The following is a 20,899-nucleotide window of genomic DNA, read 5'->3' as shown; positions in this document are numbered from 1 at the left end:
ACTAATAAACCACAGTAAAAGGTCATTCTAAACAGAAAAAAACCCCTGAGCTTTAATCAAAGATAAGATTTCTGACAAATGTTTGGTTATAAATGCATCTGAACTCTAAAACACTCAGGGAATATTCCATGTCTGATATTTATCAAGCCCTTTTGGCAAACCCAAAGGGCAAAAGAACTAACAAATGAACTCGTGAGTACCTTTCAAACTGAGATAACTTTTGGGAACATTTCCAGTTTAAGGACTGTCTAGATCAGACATGTCAAACACAAGGTCCGGGGGCCGGATCCGGCCCGCAAAGTGGTTTCATGTGGCCCGTGAAGCCATCCTGGAAACAGTGAGGGAACGGCCCCCACTGCCTTGGCCCTGGCCCAGAGACCCTCCTTCCGCCAGAGACCCTCAGATCTGTCCCACTCCTGCCCAGGTCCCCATAGGCACCCTTGATGTGAACGATGTAGAGCTGGCCACGCCCACCCAGTAGGCCATACGCACTCTAGCCACGCCCACCCAGTAGGCCACACCCACCCTGGCCACACCCACCCGGCCCCCTGAGGGCAACCGCAATGCTGACGCAGCCCTCAATGAAATTGAGTTTGACACCCCTGGCCTAGATGAAGAGGACATTCAACACCGCAGGGACGAGAGATTTTGAAAAGGATGCACTCAAAGTTTGGCAACACAATGCAATCAAAGAGGTTTAAGAATAGGTTCAACCCCAGGTGCGGTTGAAAAACCGCACAAAGCCCTGGAAATTGCAGGGACCACGTTTGCTCATTATCAGATAGATCTTCAAGACAGCCTCTTGGTGCATGCAGCTTCGGCTCACGCAATAACCTTGATTGAATTATTTACTTATTATTATGACATTTTTATCCTGCCTTTATTAACTTACAGTATGAGCAGCCTAGTCCTTGACTTAGAGCTCATTTGGTAGCTGTTCAAAGTTAACAACGGCGCTGAAAAAAGTGACATGACCATTTTCCCACACTTAATGGCCATTGCAAGCATCCCCCTGGTCCGGTGATCAAAATTCAGACGTTTGGCAACTGACTTGTATTTATGACAGTTGTGGTGTCCTTATTCCCCTTTTGCGACCTTTTGACAAACAAAGTGAATTGGGGAGGACAGATTCGCTTTACAACCATTTTACTAAATTAATTACAGTGAATCACTTAACGACTCTGGCAAAATGGTCGTAAAATGGGGCAAAACTCACGTAACTGTCTCACTTAGCAACAGAAATTTTGGAATCCATTGTCGTCCTAAGTTTAGGACTACCTAGAACTTAAAGTGGCAAACACATAAAATACTCCTTCCTCATCCTCTTTTTTCACCGCACCAACAACCCTGTGAGGTGGGCTGGACTGAAAGAGAGGGATTGGCTCAAAGTTATCCAACCGATTTTCATGCCTAAGGTGGGACTAGAACTCACCGTCTCCTGCTGATTGGCCTACAGGCAACTAGTCCGCTATACCATCGATCCCTTCACGAAATTTAAGATGGTTCCCCACCACCACCACCCCGTCTTTTGTTATATGAAAATAATTTCATAAATACTGCTTTAGCTAATGGTACCACAAATACATAATTAATAACAATGAAAAATGTAATATTTAAAATATGAAAAATGTAACATTTAATATACAACTATTCCTCAACTTATGACTGCAACCAGAACCATAATCTCTGTTTTTAAGCAAGATAGTTGTTAAATCAGTTGCACCAACTTTCACAACTTTTATTACTATGGTTGTTAAGCAAATCACCGCAGTGGTCCAGTGAATTGTAAGGTCGTTAAGTGAGTCCAGCTTCCTCCATTGAACCTGGCAGTGAAGGTCGAAAAATGGAGATCACATGACCTGGAACTCTGCAATTGTCGTAAATAACACTCTGGTTGCTAAGCACCCAAATTTAATCATTTGATTTTTTTCCCCAGTTGATTTTGAGTGCTAACAAGAGCACTGACTGATTTAGGTAGTCCTCGATTTATGACCACAACTGAGTCCGAAATTTCCATTGCTAAAAAAAACAGTTGTTAAGTGAGTTTTGCCCCATTTTACAACCTTTCTAGCTACAGTTGTTAAGTGAATCACTTCAGTTGTATAGTTTGTAACACAGTTGTTAAGTGGATCTGGCTTTCCCCATTGACTTTGCTTCTCAGAAGGTCGCAAAAGGGGATCACGTGACCCCAGGACGTTGTGACCGTCATAGGTACATGCCAGTTGCCAAGGAGCTGAACTCTGATCATGTGACCATGGAATGATGCAATGGTCGTAAGTGTAAAAAACATTCGTAAGCCACTTTTTCAGTGTCTTTGTAACTTCAAACGGGCATTAAATGTAAAGTTGTATGTTGAGGACCATCTGTATTTGTTTGGACATTGGTGAATACTGGCTACAAGATTTCAGGTTCAGTCTGTTCCCATAGACCAGGGGTCTTCAAACTTAGCCCTTTTATGACTTGTGGACTTCAACTCCCAGAATTCCTCACCCAGCCTGCCTGGCTGAGGAATTCTGGGAGTTGAAGTCCACAAGTCATAAAAGGGTCAAGTTTGAAGACTCCTGCTTGTGGACTTCAACTCCCAGAATTCCTCAGCCAGGCAGGCTGGGTGAGGAATTCTGGGAGTTGAAGTCCACAAGTCATAAATGGGCCAAGTTTGAAGACCCCCTGCCATAGAGCATCAGCCATTTATTGATCTCTTGGATAGACCGATCAACCCTTAGGGTTTGATACTGACCACTTCGGAGAACTTTGATTATAAGGATCATTACGTTTCTGTATCTTTCTTTCTCCCAGTTAGTTGCAGTCATACAATATTAGAGCAATCAATCAGATTAGATGGAGATCTTCTAGTCCAGCCCCCTGATCAAGCAGAAAAACCTATACCATTTCAGACAGGTGGCTGTCCAGTTTCTTTTTAAAAAGCTCTAGTGATGGAGCACTCACAACTTCTAGAGGCAAGTAGTTCCACTGGTTAATTGTTCTAACTGTCAGGAAGTTTCTCCTTAGTTCCAGGTTGCTTCTCTCCTTGATTAGTTTCCATCCATTGTTTCTTGTTCTGCCCTCTGGTGCTTTGGAAAATAAGTTCCTTTGTGGCAGCCCCTCAAATGCTGGAATACTGTTATCATGTCACCCCTAGTCCTTTTTTCTTCTTCTTTAGACTAGCTATACCCATCCTGGCAAATAGATGGGGAAGAAATGGAGGTAGTGACAGATTTTATTTTCCCGGGCTCCAAGATCACCGCAGATGGGGACTGCAGCCAAGAAATTAAAAGATGCTTGCTCCTCGGGAGGAAAGCCATGGCAAATCTAGACAGCACACTAAAAAGCAGAGACATCACCCTGTCAACAAAAGTGCGTATAGTCAAGGCTATGGTCTTCCCAGTTGCAATGTATGGCAGTGAAAGTTGGACCATAAGAAAGGCTGAGCGCCAAAGAATTGAGGCTTTTGAACTATGGTGCTGGAGAAGACTCCTGCAAGTCCCTTGGACTGCAAGGTGATCAAACTGGTCAGTCCTGGAGATCAACCCCGACTGCTCTTTAGAAGGCCAGATCCTGAAGTTGAAACTCAAATACTTTGGCCACCACCTAATGAGAAGGAAGGACTCATGGAGAAGAGCCTCACGCTGGGAAAGGTTGAGGGCAAGAGAAGAAGGGGACGACAGAGAATGAGGTGGCTGGATGGAGTCACTGAAGCAGTAGGCGTGAGCCTAAATGGACTCCAGAAGATGGTAGAGGACAGGAAGGCCTGGAGGAACGTTGTCCATGGGATTGCCATGGGTCGGACACGACTTTGCAACTAACAACAACAAGCTATACCCAAATTCTGCAACCATTCTTCACATGTTTTAGTCTCCAGGCCTTTAATCATCTTAGTTGCTCTTCTCTGCACTTTTTCCAAAGCCTCAACATCTTTTTCGTAATGTGGCCCAATTAAAGATGCAGAAATCAATTAAAGATTAATTTAATTCAATTAAATCCATTAAAGATCCAGCAGGCTGTGCAAAGTAAAAATGTTGATTATTTTCAGGGAAAGTCTAATCTCAACCTCTTAGTATTTTCTAAGAACTGTGGGATCTGTACTCTTGAAGTCCAATGAGAAAGTTCACATTTTCTTTTGATTAGATTACATTAGATAGATTAGATAACATTTATTGTCATTTTTTCCCCTGTGGGCACAACGGCACACATTAAAAATGAAATTTAGTTTCTTGTTCTCAAGTGTACACATATGTTACATATCAGTAACATATAAATATTAATCACATATTTTGGCCTTCTTAAAAGGGGCACGTTGTGTAATTGTTCGATTTATTTTTCATCCTTCCTAGCTGGTGTATTTAGGTGGTGATGTGGTCAACATGCGTAAGATGCTTGGTGCAGCCACCTCATCAAAGGCACATCCTTGTTTACATGAAGCGGGCACAGCAGCCCCTGCATTTCCTGAGTTGCATGAGAAACGCATATCTTCCTTCCCCTGCCCTGACCACTTTCCACAGAGGGACGATCGAGAGCATCCTGCCATATTGCATCATTGCAAAGGTCCCCAACCTATGGGCTGTGGCCACTACTGGGCCATGGCTTCTTGGCCACTGGACCATGTGAGTGGCTAGCTAGTGTGGATGCACATCTGGATGCCCTCACGTTTCCCTGTGCTAGGGCTGGCTGAGCCACGAGCCTCTCGCCGGCACTAGTTGAGCCACGAGTCTCTCGACGGTGCTAGCCGAGGCGTGAGCGTCTTGCTGGCAGTAGTTGAGCCACAAGTCTCTCACCGGTGCTAGCCGAGGCGCGAGCATCTTGCTGGCACTAGCTGAGCTGCAAGCTGTGTGCCGGGGCTAGCCGAGCCATGAGCCACATGACAGCATTAGCTGAAGCCGGTGCTAGCAGCCCCATTTGTGGAGCGCATATGCTCACAGCCCCATTCACGTGCATGTGCACGCAGCCACATTTTCGTGTGTGTGTATGTGTGCATAAAGGTGCCTGCCCCTCCCTTTTCCACTGGGCCGCCAGCCCAGAAAGGTTGGGGACCCCTGCATTATTGTCTGGTTTGGTAGCATATATTATTTTGTCTGGTTTGGTAGTATATATTATTTTGGTAGCATATATTATTTTGAGAACAGGCAACAGATTTTCATTTTTAATGTGTGCCGGTGCATTCAGAGTAAAAAAAAATACAATAAAGGTTATCTTATCTTATGTCTGGTGCAAGCAAAAGATTTTGAATGTGAGGCTGAAACTAACCCCTTATAGATTTCGACTCTCTTTCTAGATGCACCTACTTAGAAAGTGTAGAAGAAAATTGAAGATTGTGGGCACAATCACATGATCAAAAGGAGCAAGGCTTCAATCCATCTTGGCATCTTTGAGCCTGCCTGCACACCACCTCTGACCTCCACCAGGAAAACTAATCAATGGCAGATCAACGTACCTCTTCGTCGAGAATCGGTTCACACTGTGTGTAATTCACTTTGAAAGCCCACGTCCCGTTTTCCATGCATTCTCGATATGCATTTCCTAAGGGGAGGAAAGAAACACCAACAGAATCATTAAGCCAACTTCCAAACAAAATAACACAACTCTGACTTAAAACAGAATAAAAATCTGAAATATGGAAACCAGTCCTGCCCTCACTCGGAAGCTTTGCAAAGGGGCTGCAAATATGACAAAAAAATTATAATTTTCTGCCAAAGCGACATTGATCACATACGCACTTGGGAAAAAGGGATGTGAGCAAAGGCCTTGAGCCAATACTTCAAAAATCTGAAACACAAGAAAAGGCACCATGCTGTCATATTGAGATAATTTCTCAAATATTTTTATTTATTTAATTTAATTTAATTTATATACCGCCCTTCTCCCGAAGGACTCAGGGCGGTGTACAGGGCAATAAATACCAAAAGTACAAAATACAAAAATTAAAAACAAATTAAACAATTGTGCCTGAATAAAATAAATTAATTAAAAACAGTAATTAAAACCCCAAACCCATCAGACCAGGCCGGCTTGTTCAAATAAATAAGTTTTTAGATCACGTCGGAAGGAGCGAAGTTCGGGAGCCATCCAGAGCTCAACCGGTAAACGGTTCCAAAGGTCAGGCGCGCCCACAGAGAAGGCCCTCCCCCTGGGGGCCACCAGTTGGCATTCTCTGACCGGTGGCACCCTGAGGAGGCCCTCTCTGTGGGAGTGCACTGGGCGGAGGGAAGTTGACGCCGGCCGCAGGTGCTCCCTTAGGTACTCCGGACCGATGCCATGTAGGGCTTTATAGGTCATCACCAGCACCTTGAATCTCACCCGAAGGGCAACTGGAAGCCAATGCAGCTCACGGAGCAGAGGTGTAACATGGGAGTATCGGGAGACCCCCAACACAACTCGCGCGGCTGCATTCTGCACCAGTTGAAGCCTCCGAGTGGTCCTCAAGGGCAGCCCCATGTAGAGAGCATTGCAGTAGTCTAACCGAGAGGTCACGAGCGCATGAGTGACTGTACGCAAGGCATCCCAGTCCAGATATGTAAAGATACACCTTGACTTACAACCGCAAATGGGATCTGAATTTCCATTGCTGATCAAGGTGGTTGTTAAATGAATCATGCCCTATTTTATGATCTTTTTACCATGGTTGTTAAGTGGATCACACTGTCGTTAAATGAATGCAGCTTCCCATTGACTTTGCTTGTCGGAAGCTTGCAAATGGCAATCACGTGTCTCTGGAATGTTGGAAGTGTCATAAGTACATGTCTGTTTCCAAGCACCCGAATTTTGACCATGTGACTGTGAGGATGCTACGATGGTCGTAAGTGCAAGGACTGGTTGTATGTCACTTTTTCTCAGTGCCACCGTAACGCTGAATGGTTATAAGTTGAGGACTATCTGTATGACAATATAATGAGACCCAAAATGACAAGATTCTTCACCCATTCATTTTATTTTGCTTGTCAGAGGGTCGCAAAAGGGGATCACGTGACCCTGGGACACTGTGACTGTCGTAAATATGAGTCACCTGACGAGCGTCTCAATTTTGATCACGTGGAGACGTTGCGACCATCAGAAGTGAGAAAAAACATTTTCAGGGCTGTTGTTAACTTTGAACGGTCACGAAATGAATGGTTGTAAACCAAGGATGACCTGTACACTTTCTTTTAAAGGAGAATGAGCCTGCAGCAGCTCTCTCCTTACGTTTTGTTTGTGATGCTATGACGCCATTTTGCCTTTTTTGATCTCCCTCCCGTGAACTCTACCATTCTGCAGACAGCTTTCAATGGAACCCATTTTTCTACCCATTTTCATTTTCTCCAGCCATGAACAATCGCGAGCAACGCAGAGAAGCTCCTTTCTTGAATATTAGATTTACTGTAAAAGGTTCACATTTCCTAAATCATCTGGAATTAAGAAACCGGTGTGGAAAAGATATAATTTGAGGAGATCAAAACTTGTTTCAATACAGAAACGGAGACATGCAGAACACACACACAAGACAAGCATAAAATTATGATAATGGCGACATTTTAAAAAATTGAATCATGTCAATTGTGGCAATTGTTTAACCCATTTCTAAGTGACAGGACTTTTCTTTCAATCTAAGGAATTAATCTTTAAGCATCCAGCCCCCTCACCTGGTTTTGCCAGCAAAATAAAAAGCCATAAATCCATTTCCTCAGGGATGAATATATTCATGTTGAAGGCAGACTGTCTACAATCTAATTTTTATTATGATTCACACATATTCCAACAAGAGGGAGGTGGACCTTTCTTGAGAAAGAGAAAATAAATGATTTATTTTCTCCAAAGAGGCTGGAACGGGGGGGGGGGGGTGAAATAGAAATCAATGCTTATAGTTAGAATATAGTTTCTCATGGTAATGGTCTGGCTTTCTCTTTTGCCATTCCAGACAAGCAAATTCAAGTAGTCCTCAACTTATGACCAAAGAGAGAACTAACCTAGAACTGAGGAGAAATTTCCTAATAGTGAAAGCAATCAGCCAATGGAATAACTTGCCACCGGAAGTTGAGTCTGCTCTATCACTGGACGTTTTCAAGAAGAGATTGGACAGCTATTTATCTGGAGTGGTCTCCTGCTTGAACAGGGGGTTAGACTAGATGACCTCCAAGGCCCCTTCCAACTCTGTTATTCTATGTTCTATTTCCATTGCTATGCAACCTTCTTAAGTGAGTTGTGTCCAATTCTATGACTATTTTTGACATGGTTTTTAAGCAAATTACTGTGGTGGTTAAGTGAATCATGCTGTCATTAAGCAAATCTGGTCTCCCCATTTACTTTGCTTGTTGCAAACCATTTGGGAAATGGCAGTCATGGGACCAAAGGATTCAGCAACCTTCGTAAATGCCTGCTGGTTGACAAGAACCTGAATTTTGATAAGGCCACGGTGGAAAAGTTGCAATGGTCATAAGTCCGAGGACTGTTTGTAAGTCACTTTGATCAGGGCTTTTGTAACTTTGAATAGGTGCTTAAGAAATGGGGTTGTAAGTTGAGGATTACCTGTATTTGTTCAATATATATTAAATTTCAGGATTGGATTAAGAATCTTTGCTAAGGAAATCATTATTCTGGTTGCTACTACGATAGAACAGAACAAAGCAGAGCAGAGCAGAACAGAATATGAGAAAATTTAGAGTACAGTAAGAGTAGAGTAGAGTAAAACAGAACAGAACAGGAGAAAAGTATGAACAGAACAGAACGGAACGGAACGGGACAGGACAGGACTGGATCAGATAGGATGAAAATGGAATAGAATAGAATAGAATAGAATAGAATAGAATAGAATAGAATAGAATAGAATAGAAGAACGGAATAGAATAGAATAGAATAGAATAGAATAGAATAGAATAGAATAGAATAGAATAGAATAGAATAGAATAGAATAGAATAGAATAGAATAGAATAGAATAGAATAGAATAGAATAGAATTTTTTTTATTGGCCAAATGCGATTGGACACAAAAGGAATTTGTCTCTCAGTGTACATACAAACAACAAAGGGATAAATCATAAAGTATAAGATCCAACCAACAAAGTATAAGAAACAAACCAACCAGTAATAAGATACCAATAAGAGTAGGTAATAGGAAAGTGGAAGGATAATAGTACAAATAGTCCTTGACTTATGACCACAATTGAGCCAAAAAATTCTGTTGCTAAGCAAGACAGTTGTTAAGTGAATTTTGACTCATTTTATTTCCTTTCTTGCCACAGTTGTGAAATGAATCACTACAGTTGTTAAATTAGTAACTTGGCTGTTAAGTGAATCTCGCTTTCCCTTTGACTTTGCTTGTAAGGAAGTCACAAAAAGTGATCACATGATCCCAGGACACTGCCACCATCATAAATATGAGTCAGTTGCCAAGCATCTGAACTTTTATCACGTGACCATGGCAATGCTGCAAAGGTCGTAAGTATGAAAAATGGTCATAAGTCACTTTTTCCAGTGCCATTGTAACTTTGAACTGTTGTAAGTGGTTTAGTTCAGATTTTCGGCAAAAATTACTCATTGGTTAAAATAGGTTTGCATAACGTCTGCAGCATTTTCTTAATGACCACAGGATTCGCTTAACAATTTCAGCAGTCTCTTAATGACTGCCACATAAAAGGTAATAAAATCAGGCATGGTCATCCAGTGACCTGCTTAAGAACCAGCACAACTTACAATCATAATACTTAGTTCATAAGTTGATTGTACATGTTTGGAATGTTACTTAAGGAGCAAAAGACCAGGTAAGTTGCAGGTAGTCCTCAATTTACAACCACAGTTGAGCCCAGATTTTCTGTTGCTAGACAAGACAGTTGTTAGGTGAGTTTTACCCCATTTTACAACCTTTCATGCCGCAGTTGTTAAGTGAATCAATGCAGTTGTTAAGTGAGTAACATGGTTGTTAAGTGAACCCAGCTTCCCCATTTGCTTTGCTTGTCGGAAGGTCACAAAAGGGGATCACGTGACCCCGGGACACTGCAAGTCATAAATACAAGTCAGTGTCTGAAATTTTGATCATGTGACCATGAGGATGTTGCACCGGTTATTTATTTATTTTATTTATTTATTTTAATCCCATTTATATCCCGCCCTTCTCCGAAGACTCAGGGCGGCTTACAATCTAACAACAAATCAAATGCGCTTAGCAGTAGCCTTCATTCTATGTATATGCCTGCTTATTAGGGCTTTCGCCCCCCCCAAGCGGCATTATTACATAAGTCCTGTTTGTGTCAGAGGCACAGTTTAAGACACTTCTGGGTTCAAAGGTTAGCTGGTGACGTCACTGTTGCCCAAGGGGGCTCCTTTCATGTTCCCACCAAGGAGCTGGAGCAAAGAACAGGAGCTCACCCCACTATGCAACAGCACTCAGGTCTCAAACGCAAGCATGCTAGCCTCCAACCCAGCGTCCTAACAATGCGAGCCACCACACTCAACAGCTGTGTAAAAAATGTGTCAATGCTGCAAACGTTGACATGTTTTGCACTGACAATATAAGAGACAGCCTGTTACTTTAATTGCTTCATTTGGGAGGGGGGAGGAAATCTACCCGGACGTCATGAGAAGATTGGAAAAGCCTGCGTACAGAATGGGAAGTGAAACCTCATATGTAAAACTAATTGGATAATGTGATTTATGACGTGTAGATAAGGGCGGGGATTGTGTGTGTGTTATGATGGGTTTGGGGGGAGGAGATTTCAGATTCTGGCATCCCTCCATGAGTGCCAATGTTTCGTTCCACTATTAAGACTTTTTAGATAAACAGTGCTTGCATTTTGTTTGAAACTGTGTCTTTTATTGGAACCATGACAAAATGATCATAGGTTCATACCAATAAAGGACAATATTTGTAGTTCCGTGTTGAGGCACCAAGGACACCTCATTTAAACCTTGATCATAAATCACTTTTTTCAGTGCCCTTTGAATGGCCACTAAACAAATGGCTGTAATTGAAGGACTGCCTATATTATGAGTGACAGGATCTAACGTTCCCAACATCTGAATTCTTGCGGGGAAAAAGTCCGCTCCAAGAATCTTCTGATGCGAAACAAAGAAGATTTAATCAGATGCACTCTTAGAATAGAATAGAGCTGGAGGGGACCTTGGAGGTCTTCTAGTCCAACCCCCTGCTCAAGCAGAAGGCCCTATATCATTTCAGAAAGTGGCTGTCCAATCTCTTCTTAAAAGCCTTCCGTGATGAAGCACCCACAATTTCTGGTGGCAAGTTGTTCCACTGGTGAACTGTTAGGAAGTTTCCCTTAATTCCAAGCTGCTTCTCTTTTTGATTAGTTTTCATCCATTGTTTTTTGTCTTGTCTTCTGGTGCTTTGGAGAATAGCTTGACCCCCTATTCTTTGTGGCAGCCCCTCAAATGTTGGAACACTGCTATCATGTCACCCCCTTGTCCTTCTTTTCTCTAGACTAGCCAAACCCAGTTCCTGCAAATGTTCTTCCTATGTTTTAGTCTCCCGGCCTTCTAAGCATCTTAGTTGCTCTTCTCTGCACTTTTTACCAAAGTCTCAACATCTTTTTTGTAGCGTGGTGACCAAAACTGGATGCAGTTTTGACATTCTGACAAGCCTAAACTTCTTTGACTTCTTTTCGAGATGACCCTTAGCTATGACTGTGAAAAGCACCTTCCTTGCCAATTTGCAAGGATGCAGGTGTGGAAGCAGAAAGCACCAGGACCTGAGGGCTATGTGCCAATTATTTGCCAGCCAGGGTTCATAGCTGGTCACCGTAATTAAGGCGAGAAATGTCCTCAACTTTAGTTATGCATAGCTGTGAAAACAAGGCCATAAGTAAGTATACTTACTTACTAACCAAATTTTATCAGTCCCAGAAAAATAAACCAAAAGCTCTGGGATTTAGCTATATCTCGGGCAGGCGGGGAAGATCCTTGCTTGGCTGTATTCCAGCATCTGAAGGCCAGTAGTTTAAGAAAGGATGAACTCCACTGGTAAATTTTAAATTATTGTTGCATATTTTGCATTGTAGCAGCTTAGGTCAAATCAAATTACGATTGAGAGGTGTGGAAGCAGAAAGCACCAGGACCTGAGGGCTATGTGCCAATTATTTGCCAGCCAGGGTTCATAGCTGGTCACCGTAATTAAGGCGAGAAATGTCCTCAACTTTAGTTATACATAGCTGTGAAAACAAGGCCATAAACCCTGTTTATTGGGGGGATGAAACCACAAAATGTCTCGCAGACTGATATTGCCCATTAAAAGTATCCTTTCCATTCTAGGGGCATCGGAGGCTGTTGACCCCCAAAGAGAAACAGTTGGTTGAAAGGAAGCTGGATGGGATTTAGCTGGGCTTCCTGTTGCTGTCTTGAGCAAAATGAAAGCTATTTTCTCATAAAAATGAAATTTTAATAGTGGAATATCTGTACAAGATGTGGCAATAGCCCGTGCTTAGAGACAGTTATAATTTAAATCATGCATAATTGTAATATGGTCCCCTTCTTTGCATAGTTAAACCTTTTTAATCTGTCTACCTACTTGTCTGCCTATTGCTCTCTCTGTCTAATCTACCCTGTCAGTCTGTCTGTGTCTGTCTGTCTCTCTCTCTCCCTCTCAAGTCTGTCTGTCTATCCATCCATCTATCCATTCGTATCCATCCATGTATCCAATCTCTGTCTGTTTGCCTATCATCTGTCTGTCTGTCTCTCTCTCTCTCTAGTCTATCCATCCATCTATCCATCCATCTATCCAATCTATCTGTATCTATCTATCTATCTATCTATCTATCTATCTATCTATCTATCTATCTAATCTATTTAGTCTATCTATCCATCCATCTATTCAGTCTGTCTGCCTGCCTATCTGTCTGTCATTCTATCCATCCATCCATCCATCTAATCTATCTAGTCTATCTATTTATCCATCCATCTATCCATCCATGTATTCAGTCTGTCAGCCTGCCTGCCTGCCTGCCTGCCTGCCTGCCTATCTATCGTCTATCTATCATCTATATCATCTATCTATCTATCTATCTATCTATCTATCTATCTATCTATCTATCTATCTATCTATCTATCTAACTGATTTTCACATCAGTAAATAAAGGTAGTCCTCAACTTACAACCACAATAGGAACCAAAATTTCAATTCTTAAGTAAGGAGGTGGTTAAATGAATCGTGCCCAACTTGATGACTTTTTTTTGCTAGGTTAGGCAAACGATTGCAATTTCTCACTTAGCAACATAATTTCTGAGCACAATCATGGTTGTAAGTCAAGGACTACCTGCATTTTATAACCTATCAACCATGGAAATAGCTGTTCTATTTTTGCCATCATCAAACCCCTGCAAAAATCAGCAGGTCAAAGAGATTCCAGCTCTGTTTATGCACAGAACCTGCAGTTGTGCCTGTCTCTCAAGTGGGAACGAGGGGGCCACCGGTGGGGTCTGCCTTCTTCTCAGAAAAATAACGAGTAATAAATTACTAGGAAATGAATGTCCTGATATTTGCATGACATTATCATAAAACTCATAATTGCAAACAGACAACTTGAACTGAGCCAATGCCCATTGATAAATTCCTTAGAGTGCTGCTCCAGCCTTCACTTTCTTGCAAAGGATATATATTTTTTATATCTATCTATCATTTCTCGGTGTCAGTTCTTCCCTTGACTTTTCAAAAGGAGAGGCCGCTTTATTTCTGTAGCTTGCAAGTTCTTTGCTGCCAAGGTCACCTGCCACATCTCCCCGGTGTTCAAGTCCATATTTTTAGAAACCTTGACATCCTCACAACCATTCATTCGGCCCACGTTGGTTAGAGCTATCCTCACAACCCCAAAACAGCATTAAGAATGCTGAACCACCTTTCAAGATGAGTTTGATCTCTCCGTGAAGGTCAGATCTTGGCCTTGAAACCTTGAGCTAAGGTTGACTACAATCCCTTGTGCCCAAATCACATCCAGATTGCACTATAGGTAGTCCTCGAGTTACAACAAAGTTACAACAGCACTCTACTCGAAGTTACAACAGCACTGAAAAAGTAATTGATTCCATTCTTCACACTTACGACCATTGCAGCACACCCCGAACCCGTGGTCACGTGATCACAGTTCAGATGCTTGGCCACTGACTCATATTTATGATGGTTGCAGTGTCCCGGGGTCACGTGATCCCCTTTTGCAACCTTCTGACAAGCAAAGTCATTGGGGAAGCCAGATTCACTTAACAACCATGCTAGTGGCTTAACCCTGCAGTGATTCGCTTAACAACTGTGGCAAAAAGATCATTAAATGGGGCAAAACTCACTTAACAACTGACTTAACCACCAATGGGGTTTGCCTTCTTTCTTCTTAGAAGACTAACAAGTAATACATTTGTTAGTTAATTGTGGTCATAAGTTGAGGAAGACCTAGGAGTCTATTTTTTGGGCACATTTGGGTGACCGAATTCTCCATCTCCTGCATCAATTCTCCTTTTCATGCATTAAACATGTTTAACTTTGCGAAGAAGATGTACAATGAAGAGTTATACATTTCAGTCATGTAAAGAATTCAGGATAGAGGTGGAAAGAATTATAAATAGTTCTCTACATACGACCATAACGGAACCTGCCCTTTATAGTTGCATTCCATGATGGTTGCAAACTGGGTCATTTAAGCAACTGATCTGATTCTATGACATTTTTTGCAGTAGTTACTAAGCAAACATGGTACATCTTAAAAAAACACGGTAATCATTACATTAATGCTGAGATAGTTAAGAGAACCCATTGTTTAATCAATCAATCAGAGCTGCAAGGGACCTTGGAGGTCTTCTAGTCCAGCCCCCTGCTCAAGCAGACAAGTGGCTGTCCAGTCTCTTCTTAAAAACTTCCAGTGTTGGAGCATTCACCGCTTCTGGAGGCAGGTTGTTCCACTGGTTAATTGTTCTCACTGTCAGGAAGTTTCTCCTTAGTTCTAGGTTGCTTCTCTCCTTGGTTACTTTCCATCCGTTGCTTCTTGTCCTGCTTTATGGTGCTATGGAAATTAAGTTGACTCCCCCTCTTCTTTGTGGCAGCCCCTCATATACTGGAATACTGCTATCATGTCACCCCCAGTTTCTGCAACCGTTCTACGTATCTTTTAGTCTCCAGGCCTTTAATCCTCTTAGTTAATCTTCTCTGCACTCTCCCCAAACTTTACTATAATGTGATTTTCCTGAAATCTGGAAGAAAACTGAGGCTGAAGTGGAGTCACATGACTCTGAGGACGTCAGAACTGGTGTATCTGCCTTCTTCCAGATAAGTCATAACTCTGAACAAATAGCTAATCAACCAGTCATAAGTCAAGGACTAACTATGTGACTATTTCCATGCTGGAATGCCTCCGAAGTCATTCACACAGGATACTCTTTGCTTAGCCTACAAAAAACCTCCATGATTATGCAGCAATCTCTTAGGGGACCAAGCAAAGAAGGGAAGGGAAGTCAGAAAGAATTGTGTTGGAATACTGCATCCCATTTTGATCACCGTGATATGAAGAAGATGCTCAGACTCTGGAAAAAGTGCCAAGAAGAGTAATAGAGATAATTGGGACACTGGGGGCTAAAACATATGAAGAATGGTTGCAAGAATGGCATTAAGTCTGGTTTAATGAAAAAGAAGGACTAGGGGTGATATGATAGCAGTATTCCAGTATCTCAGGGGCTGCCCCAAAGAAGAGGGAGTCAAGCTATTCTCCAAAACACCTGAAGGCAGGACAAGAAGCAACAGATGGAAACTAGTCAAGGAGAGAAGCAACCTGGAACTAAGGAGAAACTTCCTGACAGTGAGGACAATTAACCAGTGGAACAATCTGCCTCCAGAAGTGGTGAATGCTCCAACCCTGGAAGTTTTTAAGAAGAGACTGGACAGCCATTTGTCCGAAATGTCATAGGGTTTCCTGCCAGGATCCCTTCCAACTCTTCTGTTATTCTGTAATTCTGTCTGTTATTCCGTTACTCTATTGTTCCTCTGTTTTATTCTGTTACTCTGTTGTGGGTGTTCCATGGAGGTTTTCAAAAGAGATTGGACAACCATTTGTCTCAAATGGGTTTCCTGCTTGAGCAGGGGGTTGGACTAGATGACCTCCAAGTTCCCTTCCCTCTGATTTTCTGCGTGGCTCAATCTGAAAAGTCCAAATCCTTTTTGTAAACAAAAAAGCCTTAGCAAAGAAGCCAGAGCTTTGATCTCTTCTTAAGATATTCTCCTTCAGTAATGACTCCTTAGAGGTTGGTGTTTCGTTTTTTTTTCCTCCTCCCAAACATCTTCGGCCACAAAAGAGGGTGGAGGAAGTAATTCAATCAGCTCCCTTTGTTTGCTGCTGTTTTGTAATATGCAATTTATTCAACAGCAAGAGCCAATTTGGGAACTTAATCTGTCTCCCGGAAGACAACCTATTTCCAAATCCAGTCCAGGTTTCCAGCGTTAAGGCAATAAAATCAGCTTGCATGGCTCCCCTTTTCTACAAATAGTATCAGAATAGTTCCTCTCGATGGGCCAAATTCTACAGAAATTGTCTGCAAGGATAAATAAGTGGGGGCATCTGATAGTAAGCAGTGCTTTATGCATCTCCCCTGAGAATAGAATAGAATAGAATAGAATAGAATAGAATAGAATGGAATGGAATGGAATGGAATGGAATGGAATGGAATGGAATAGAATAGAATAGAATAGAATAGAATAGAATAGAATAGAATAGAATAGAATAGAATAGAATAGAATAGAAAATATGGAATGGAATGGAATGGAATGGAATGGAATGGAATAGAATAGAATAGAATAGAATAGAATAGAATAGAATAGAATAGAATAGAATAGAATAGAATAGAATAGAATAGAATAGAATAGAATAGACCTGGAGGGGATCTTGGAGGTCTTCTAGTTTAACCCCCTGCTCAAGCAGGAAACCCTATACCAGGGGTAGGCAACCTTGGCTCTTTTATGACTCGTGGACTTCAACTCCCAGAATTCCTGAGCCAGCCACGCTGAGGGGAAAGGGAGAAGTTTCCAAGCTGAGCCATGCTGGCTCAGGAATTCTGGGAGTTGAAGTCCACGAGTCATAAAAGAGCCAAGGTTGCCTACCCCTGCCCTATACCATTTCAGACAAATTCCTGTCCAGTCTCTTCTTAAAAAGTTCCATTGTTGGAGCGTTCACAACTTCTGGGGGCAGGTTGTTCCACTGATTAATTGTTCTAACCGTCAGGAAAACACCATCTAAATCAGTGTTTCTCAAGCTTGGCCACTGAAGACCTATGGACTTCAACTCCCAGGGCTGGCTGGGGAATTCTGGGAGTTGAAATCCAGAGGTCTTCCAGTTGCCAAATTTCAGAAACTGTGGTCTGACTGATGCATAACCTACAAAGGGACTTATTTTGCATTAAAGAGAAAATCTCCCTCCAGGAAGAGAGATCTCATCATAGAATTTGGGCAGAGAAACCAAGAGGAGGAAGCAGTCATGATTTTTGCAATCATTAACTCAGCTTGCAATTGACGGCTCATGGTGCATGCTAAATCTGTATTTAGCAGCAGCATATAATATTTGGCATGATCAAATACAGTGGTTACTTTTCTTTTCCTTTAATAAAAAGTAGGATTCCTTGAAGACGAAGTTTGAGATTTAAGGTTCCAATGTTTAGCTAACCACATGCTGGACAGAGAGGACCATTGGTTTGAAAGAGGGGTAAGAGTTTGAATTGAACACCCCTCCCTCAACAGAGGGGGAGGGATACGACAATACTTGTCGTCCGGTCTACAACACAGCCCTTGCAGTAGTTCCAAGAAAGTTCCACAGTGAATTGCACCCTGATTCAAGTGATTCTGAGGGCACAGATAATCCTCCAAATGGCCTCAAAAGCTCTCAGAGAGAGTACTAACGACCAGATGACTGCAAAGAAATATAATCCTTCCAACCCCCACCATCCCGCTAGAACTGATGAAGCTTCTTAGATGAGAAGCAAAATGTCTTCCTTCTCAAAGGAAAAGAGAGTCCAGTTGCCTTTGGAAAAAGCACCTTCAAAACATTCTCAAATCAGTTAGGAATATCTATATAGGCAGTCCTTCACTTACGACCATTCATAGTTACAACCTACCTGAAAAAAGGGAGTTACAAACAGGTCCGAAGTTCTGACAGTCTCACACATATTCACAGATCACATGACTGCATTTTCTTCTGGTTTTGCCAAAAATTGAAATTATTTCTGGTTTTCAGCAAAATCAGGCCATAGTGAACAACGGGTCCTTTTTACAACTGCCACGTTTGTTTTATGGCCACTGTGTTCGCTTAATAACATTTGCAAAAATGATCATAAAATCTTGGTTGGTCACATGACCTACCTAATTTACAATCCTCATGGGATAATAGACAATAATGGGTAGTTCCACTGGGGTAGTATTTTTTACAATACAGGTAGTTCTCGACTTATGACAATTGAACCCAAAATTTACATCCCTAAGTGAGATAGCTATTAAGCAAATTTTGCCCCATTTTTCAGTCTTTCTTACCACAGTTATCAAGTGAATCACTGCAGCTGCTAAGTTAATTATGATGATGATGAAGATGGTGGTGGTGGTGATGATGATGATGATGTTGGAAGGGACCTTGGAGGTCATCTAGTCCAACCCCCTGCTCAGGCAGGAAACCCTATACCATTTCAGGCAAATGGCTGTCCAGTCTCTTCTTAAAAACTTCCAGTGTTGGAGCATTCACCGCTTCTGGAGGCAGGTTGTTCCACTGATTAATTGTTCTAACTGTCAGGAAGTTTCTCCTTAGTTCCAGGTTGTTTCTCTCCTTGATTAGTTTCCATCTGTTGCTTCTTGTCCTGCCTTCAGGTGTTTTGGAGAATAGCTTGGCTCCCTCTTCTCTGTGGCAGCCCCTGAGATATTGGAAGACTGCTATCATGTCTCCCCTCGTCCTTCTCTTCATTAAACTAGACCCAGTTCCAGCAGCCGTTCCTTATATATTTTAGCCTCCAGTCCCCTAATCATCTTTGTTGCTCTTCTCTGCACTCTTTCTAGAGTCTCAACATCTTTTTTACATCGTGGTGACCAAAACTGGATGCAGTATTCCAAGTGTGGCCTTACCAAGGCGTTGTAAAGTGGTATTAACACTTCACGTGATCTTGATTCTGTCCCTCTGTTAATGCAGCCTAGCACTGTGTTGGCTTTTTTGGCAGCTGCAGCACACTGCTAGTAACACGGTTGTTATGACTTTGACTTTGCCTGTAAGAAGGTTGTAAAAGTGGATTGCATGATCCCGGGACACTGGCATCCATCATAAATGTGAATCAGTTGCCAAGCATCTGAATTTTAATCATGTGGCCAAGGGGGTACTGCAATGGTCATCAGTGGAAAAAGTTATTTTTTTTCAGTACCATTGTCGCTTTGAATAATCATTTAGTGAACTGTAATTCGAGGACTATCTGTATAACGTTCATTTTCTATCCACCACTTTGTCCAATCGTCAAATCCATATGTTGCATATTCGTTTTATTGTTTCATGCAATAAAATTTATTAAAATTAATGAAATCAAAGTTATCAATTTGGCCACCTCAATACACCAATTTTTGTACAGGTACAGTAGTCCTCAACTTACAGCAGTTCATTTAGTGACCATTCAAAGTTACAACGGTACTGAAAAATGTGATTTGTGATCCCCACGATCGTGTGGTCAAAATTCTGACGCTGGGCAACTGGTTCATATTTATGACGGTCCTGGGTCATGTGATCATCCTTTGAGATCTTCCAGCAAGCAAATTCAACGGGGAAGCCATATTACATTAATTAACTTATCTACTGCAATGATTCATTTAACAACTGTAGAAAGATCGGTCGTAAAATGGGGCAAAACTCACTTAACAAATCTTTCACTTAACAGAAATTTTGGGCACAATTTTGGTTGTAAGTTGAGGATTAGGTGTATTTATAACTTTGGGGAATTATGAGGGGTCTTTGGTGATCTCTGAGCTTGGTTGTTTTCTTGCAGATGTCTCATTACCCAACTAGGTAACATCATCAGAAACATCTGCAGGAAAACAGCTCAGAGATCACCAAGGATATTTCAACCCTGACCTACAAAGATCTCTTTTTTTAATGAAAAGAAGGACCAGGGATGACATGATAGCAGTATTCAAACATTTGAGGGGCTGCCACAATGAAGAGGGGGGTCAACCTGTTCTCCAAAGCACCTGAAGGCAAGACAAGAAGCAACGGATGGAAACTCATCAAGGAGAGAAGCAACCTGGAACTAAGGAGAAATTTCCTGACAGTGTGAACAATTAACCAGTGGAACAACCTGCCTCCATAAGCGGTGAATGCTCCAACACTGGAAGTTTTTAAGAAGAGACTGGACAGCCATTTGGCTGAAATGGTATAGGGTTTCCTGCCTAAGCAGGGGGTTGGACTAGATGACCTCCAAGGTCCCTTCCAACTCTGTTATTCTGTATTCCTTTATTTGGGAGTTATATTTGCAAAGTCCTGCCTCAATCTACTGTATTTTAAAGCAATTTTCCTCCAAAGGAGCAACATTCCTAAAATCGTAGCTTTTGAAATAAACTGCCTTTTTGAGTCATATATCATTTTTTTCTATTGCTAGAAGAAATCATACAGGGGAAAAAAAAAGTCCTGAGAAGCCTTATGTAGTTCTCAAGAGTTTTATCTGAAAAACAGAACGGATTAGTTTTCACCATAAAAGGATCTGGAAACAGTCTCATTGCAAAAGGTGTCACGTTCCCAGACACCAAATGAGGAGGTACAGATCTCAAAAAATAGTTATTTATTTTTGAACAGGGCACCAAAATACAGTGTCCCAGAAGGCAAGCAATGCCAAGCTAGATCTCCTTTTGAGCCAGTCAACTTTTCTGACCATATTAACTAATCAATGCATTTTTGGCACTTCCAATAACAATGCTGTCAACAATCAAGGCATTGTTCTTTTTCTTATC

General features: G+C 41.8%; 1 protein-coding gene across 1 annotated transcript in view; it reads right to left on the bottom strand.

The window, feature by feature from the left end:
• The window catches only part of CRHR2 (corticotropin releasing hormone receptor 2), a gene marked incomplete at its 3' end in the record, with an annotated part of 152,012 nt that overhangs the window by 61,167 nt on the left and 69,946 nt on the right, over positions 1-20,899 (bottom strand). The window contains exon 4 of the mRNA XM_081345633.1: positions 5,429-5,514. Within this exon, the coding sequence (XP_081201759.1) occupies positions 5,429-5,514 (86 nt within the window). The remainder of the gene's footprint in view (positions 1-5,428; positions 5,515-20,899) is intronic.

This window comes from Vipera berus (genome assembly GCF_964194415.1).
Source record: "Vipera berus genome assembly, chromosome: Z".
Classification (NCBI taxonomy): Eukaryota; Metazoa; Chordata; class Lepidosauria; order Squamata; family Viperidae; genus Vipera; species Vipera berus.
The sequence above is the reverse complement of the archived record's forward strand: the minus strand, read 5'-3'. Positions and strand labels throughout refer to the sequence as shown.